The sequence below is a fragment of the Heptranchias perlo genome, chromosome 35 (genome assembly GCF_035084215.1).
Source record: "Heptranchias perlo isolate sHepPer1 chromosome 35, sHepPer1.hap1, whole genome shotgun sequence".
NCBI lineage: Eukaryota > Metazoa > Chordata > Chondrichthyes > Hexanchiformes > Hexanchidae > Heptranchias > Heptranchias perlo.
The window spans coordinates 20,939,954-20,945,953 of NC_090359.1; the positions used below are offsets into that span (position 1 = coordinate 20,939,954).

Sequence of the window (6,000 nt, forward strand, 5' to 3'; positions counted from 1 at the left end):
GATCTTTGACGTCCACCTGAGAGGAGATGACGGGGCCCTCGGTTTAACGTCTCATCTCAGTGCCGCACTGGATTGTGGGTTCAAGGCTCTGGAGTGGGACTCGAACCCACGACCTTCTGACTCAGAGGCGAGCGAGAGAGAGAGAGAGAGAGAGAGAGAGAGCCACTGAGATTTTTTGGTTCAGCAAGGGTATTAAGGGTTACGGAACTAAGGCTGGCAGATGGAGTTAGGATACGGATCGGCCCACGATCTCGTTGGATGGCAGAACAGGCTCGAGGGGCTGAATGGCCTCCTCCCGTTCCTAGCTCTGACCCTTGGTGTTGGTTTGCCCTGTAATTGTTTCTTTCTCTATGTTCTCCCACAGCAAAATGATGGGCAGTTCACCCCGATCCAGCTGGTGGGGATGTTGCGAGGTATTGCCTCGGGGATGAAGTACCTCTCGGACATGAGCTACGTCCACCGTGACTTGGCGGCCCGTAACATCCTGGTGAACAGTAACCTCGTGTGCAAGGTGTCTGACTTCGGCCTGTCTCGTTTCCTGGAGGAGAACTCCTCGGACCCCACCTACACCAGCTCCTTGGTAAGGATCCATCTCTATGAGCAAACTCGAAGAGGTTGGATTGGTGTTGTATCAGGAGTTGGTCAACAGCATCAGCTTGCATTTATATAGCGCCTTTAACATCCCGAGGCGCTTCACAGGAGCGTAATCAGACAAAATTTGACGCCGAGCCACGTAAGGAGATATTAGGACAGGTGACCAAAAGCTTGGTCAAAGAGGTAAGTTTTAAGGAGCGTCTTAAAGGAGGAGAGAGAGAGGCGGAGAGGTTTAGGGAGGGAATTCCAGAGCTTAGGGCCTAGGCAACTGAAGGCACGGCCGCCAATGGTGGAGCGATGAAAATCGGGGATCCGCCAGAGGCCAGAATTGGAGGAGCGCAGAGATCTCGGAGGGTTGTCGGGCTGGAGAAGGTTACGGAGGTAGGGAGGGGTCAAGGCCATGGAAGGATTTGAACCCAAGGATGAAAATTTTAAAATTGGCGTTGTTGGACCAGGAGTCAATGTCGGTCAGCGAGCACAGGGGGTGATGGGTGAACGGGACTTAGTGCAAGTTAGGATACGAGGCTGCAGAGTTTTGGATGAGCTGAAGCTTACGGAAGGTGGAAGGCCGGCCAGGAGAGCATTGGATTAATCAAGTCTGGACGTGACAAAGTCATGGACGAGGGTTTCAGCAGTAGATAAGCTGAGGCGGAGCGGAGACAGGCGATGTTATGGAGATGGAAGGAGGCGGTCTTGGTGATGGAGAGGACATGGGGCTGGAGGCCATCTCAGGGTCAGGACCCAGCTGGTGCACTGAGTACAGTTTTGATCACCCAATCATAGGAATGGACCAAGTTGAACTGTGGTTCAAATCCCAGAGTAGACAAGTTAAAGATTAGGGAGGGAGGAGGGTTCTTTGTGACGCAAGTGAAAGGCAACGAGTTACCAGGGAAGGAAATTGAAACGCACAGTGTAAATGGGCTCGAGAGTCAATTAGGGGCGTTTCTGGAGAGAAAAGTGATTGAGGGAGATGGTGGGATTGAGGGATAGGTAGGGTTGAGGGATATGGGGACGCGGCCGGAAGGCGGGGGTTGAGGGACGCGGCCGGAAGGCGGGGGTTGAGGGACGCGGCCGGAAGGCGGGGGTTGAGGGATGGATGCGGTGAGAAGGTGGGGTTGATCTTGCAAGAGGGTTTTGGGGGCCTGTGGGCCTTTTTTTTTATTCCTACAGTGAGAGGCGACTCACCTACGCTTAGAGTAATCATGTCCTCCTTGCCCATCGTTTAGACGCCAGGAAGTATTTGCACGGAGGGTGACCAACAGCTGCCAGGAACGGCGGGGCAGGGGGGCTGAGGGGAGGGACAGTGAACTCACAAGAACCAGCCAATGCGTTAATGGGGAGACATTAGGGCTGGTAATCTGAAAGGATGGGCTCAAGGGCCGCCTTCAACAATAACTTGCATTTATATAGCGCCTTTCATGTAGTAGAAGTCCCAAGGTCCTTAACAGGAGTGATTATCAGACGAAATTTAACACCGAGTCACATAAGGAGATATTAGGACAGGTGACCAAAAGCTCGGTCAAAGAGGCAGGTTTTAAGGAGCGTCTTAAAGGAGGAGAGAGAGGCGGAGAGGTTTAGGGAGGGAATTCCAGAGCTTAGGGCCCAGGCAGCTGAAGGCAGGGCCGCCAATGGTGGAGCGACGAAAATCGGGGGATGCGCAAGAGGCCAGAATTGGAGGAGCGCAGAGATCTTTGAAGGTTGTAGGAGCTGGAGGAGGCTACAGAGATAGGGAGAGGGGGCGAGGCCATGGAGGGATTTGAAAACAGGGTTGAGAATTTTTAAATCGAGGCGTTGCTGGACCGGGAGCCAATGTCGTTCAGCGAACACGGAGGGGGTGGTGGGTGAACGGGATTTGGTGCGAGATCTAGCTTGTGGGCTTGTATTATAGTCCCGTTGGCCATCCTCTGATCCCCTTGTTTTCCCAGTGTGTTTAATTCCCAACAGACCATTTTGGGATTCAAATAGCCTGGCGGCCATTTTGAATAGCGGAGGAAAATGGCCAATGTCCATTCTGGAGTATTCCAAAGTGGAAACGTATTGTACGTTAAGGAAAAAGAGAGTTTGTTCGTTCAGAAACAGTTGGATTTATCACTGGTATCATTTGCGTTCCGGTTTTTTAAAATATATTTAAAGATTAACAATTTCCCCCCTTTTTATTTTGGACACAGGGTGGAAAGATCCCGATCCGATGGACCTCTCCGGAAGCCATTGCTTTCCGCAAATTCACCACCGCCAGTGACGTGTGGAGTTATGGGATTGTCATGTGGGAAGTGATGTCGTTTGGTGAACGACCCTACTGGGACATGTCAAACCAGGATGTAGGTGTTCAGAGACTGCCTGTATCAAGCGCCCTTTTCTTTCTTGTACAATGCAGTGTCCCAAACCATTTCACTGAGTTACGTCGAAACTGCAGCGCAGAAACAGGCCATTCGGCCCAATGGGTCTATCCCGGTGTTTATGCTCCACACGAGCCTCCTCCCACCCTTACTTCATCTCAGCCTATCAGCATATCCTTCTATTCCTTTCTCCCTCATGTGCTTATCTGCCCTCCCCAAACTTCGTTCCTGTCATTAGGAGTGATTCCCGGTATAATTTCTATTCCCCCCAGTGTTCGAAGGTTGTGCCTCGGGGGATGGATGAGCTACCTGTCGTTCTGTTTCCATTTTCACTCTTGTAAGGGGAAGCTAAGGGGAGAAAGAAATGGAAGGGCATGCTGACAGGGTGAGGTTGGCATTGGGGCATAAACACCGGGATAGACCAGAAGGGCCGAATGGCCTGCTCCTGTGTTGTAGATACTGTGCAATACTCTCCTCGCTCGGATTTACACACTTTTCCCAATTATCCGCAACATCTGATGTAATTTTGTTTGAAATTTTCATTTCAATGAGATCCCCCAGATTTCCTGCACACATCTGCTCATCCTTGTAACCCACGTGGTTGTTGTGCTCACCAAGTGTCACGAGTACACTTTACCTCCTCGTTCCTTCAGACACGCCCACTTGTTAAACCGAGGTTCCTTCTCCCTGTTCCATTGCTTCCGAATGGCAATATTTGAAGAGCTAAAGATGGACTGAGAAAGCGATAGGCGCACAGAGAGGGAAAGAAAGAGAGAGAGAGAGAGAGAGAGATAGATATAGGAGGGGAGAGAGAGAGAGAGAGAGAGAGAGCGAGATATAGGAGGAGAGAGAGAGAGAGAGAGCGAGATATAGGAGAGAGAGAGAGCTAGATATAGGAGAGAGAGAGAGAGAGAGCTAGATATAGGAGGAGAGAGAGAGAGAGAGAGAGCTAGATATAGGAGGAGAGAGAGAGAGCTAGATATAGGAGGAGAGAGAGAGAGAGAGAGAGAGAGCTAGATATAGGAGGAGAGAGAGAGCGAGCTAGATATAGGAGGAGAGAGAGAGAGAGAGAGCGCTAGATATAGGAGGAGAGAGAGAGAGCGAGCTAGATATAGGAGGAGAGAGAGAGAGAGAGCGAGCTAGATATAGGAGGAGAGAGAGAGAGCGAGCTAGATATAGGAGGAGAGAGAGAGAGCGAGATATAGGAGGAGAGAGAGAGAGAGAGCTAGATATAGGAGGAGAGAGAGAGAGCGAGATATAGGAGGAGAGAGAGAGAGAGAGCGAGCTAGATATAGGAGGAGAGAGAGAGAGAGAGCGAGCTAGATATAGGAGGAGAGAGAGAGAGAGCTAGATATAGGAGGAGAGAGAGAGAGAGAGAGAGAGCGAGCTAGATATAGGAGGAGAGAGAGAGAGAGAGCGAGATATAGGAGGAGAGAGAGAGAGAGAGCGAGCTAGATATAGGAGGAGAGAGAGAGAGAGCTAGATAGATATAGGAGGAGAGAGAGAGAGAGAGCGAGCTAGATATAGGAGGAGAGAGAGAGAGAGCTAGATATAGGAGGAGAGAGAGAGAGAGAGAGAGCTAGATATAGGAGGAGAGAGAGAGAGAGAGAGAGATATAGGAGGAGAGAGAGAGAGAGAGAGAGATATAGGAGGAGAGAGAGAGAGAGAGCGAGATATAGGAGGAGAGAGAGAGAGAGAGCGAGATATAGGAGGAGAGAGAGAGAGAGAGCGAGATATAGGAGGAGAGAGAGAGAGAGAGCGAGATATAGGAGGAGAGAGAGAGAGAGAGCGAGATATAGGAGGAGAGAGAGAGAGAGAGCGAGATATAGGAGGAGAGAGAGAGAGAGAGCGAGATATAGGAGGAGAGAGAGAGAGAGAGCGAGATATAGGAGGAGAGAGAGAGAGAGAGCGAGATATAGGAGGAGAGAGAGAGAGAGAGAGAGATATAGGAGGAGAGAGAGAGAGAGAGAGAGATATAGGAGGAGAGAGAGAGAGAGAGCGAGATATAGGAGGAGAGAGAGAGAGAGAGCGAGATATAGGAGGAGAGAGAGAGAGAGAGAGCGAGATATAGGAGGAGAGAGAGAGAGAGAGCGAGATATAGGAGCAGAGAGAGAGAGAGAGCGAGATATAGGAGGAGAGAGAGAGAGAGAGCGAGATATAGGAGGAGAGAGAGAGAGAGAGCGAGATATAGGAGGAGAGAGAGAGAGAGAGCGAGATATAGGAGGAGAGAGAGAGAGAGAGCGAGATATAGGAGGAGAGAGAGAGAGAGAGCGAGATATAGGAGGAGAGAGAGAGAGAGAGCGAGATATAGGAGGAGAGAGAGAGAGAGAGCGAGAGATATAGGAGGAGAGAGAGAGAGAGAGCGAGATATAGGAGGAGAGAGAGAGAGAGAGCGAGATATAGGAGGAGAAGAGAGAGAGAGGAGCGAGATATAGGAGGAGAGAGAGAGAGAGAGCGAGATATAGGAGGAGAGAGAGAGAGAGAGAGCGAGTGATATAGGAGGGGAGAGAGTAGGAGGAGAGAGAGCGAGCGAGTAGGGATATAGTGAGGAGAGAGAGGAGTGAGAGAGAGAGAGAGAGAGAGGAGAGCTAGATATAGGGAGGAGAGAGAGAGAGAGCGCTAGATATAGGAGGAGAGAGAGAGAGAGAGAGAGAGCTAGATATAGGAGGAGAGAGAGAGCGAGAGAGCGAGATATAGGAGGAGAGAGAGAGAGCGAGCTAGATATAGGAGGAGAGAGAGAGAGAGAGAGAGAGAGAGCTAGATATAGGAGGAGAGAGAGAGCGAGCTAGATATAGGAGGAGAGAGAGAGAGAGAGAGCGCTAGATATAGGAGGAGAGAGAGAGAGCGAGCTAGATATAGGAGGAGAGAGAGAGAGAGAGAGAGAGAGAGCTAGATATAGGAGGAGAGAGAGAGAGCGAGCTAGATATAGGAGGAGAGAGAGAGAGAGAGCGAGCTAGATATAGGAGGAGAGAGAGAGAGAGAGAGAGAGAGAGCTAGATATAGGAGGAGAGAGAGAGAGAGAGAGAGAGAGAGCTAGATATAGGAGGAGAGAGAGAGAGCGAGCTAGATA

At 50.5% G+C, this 6,000-nt stretch overlaps 1 protein-coding gene across 1 annotated transcript in view; it reads left to right on the forward strand.

Annotated features, from left to right (window-relative positions):
* Window positions 1-3,311, forward strand: part of LOC137302303 (ephrin type-B receptor 3-like) — a 57,560-nt gene extending 54,249 nt beyond the window's left edge. The window contains exons 12-13 of the mRNA XM_067971943.1: window positions 365-580; window positions 2,763-3,311. Coding sequence (XP_067828044.1) covers window positions 365-580; window positions 2,763-3,311 — 765 coding nt within the window. The remainder of the gene's footprint in view (window positions 1-364; window positions 581-2,762) is intronic.
* The last annotated feature ends 2,689 nt before the right edge of the window (window positions 3,312-6,000 follow it).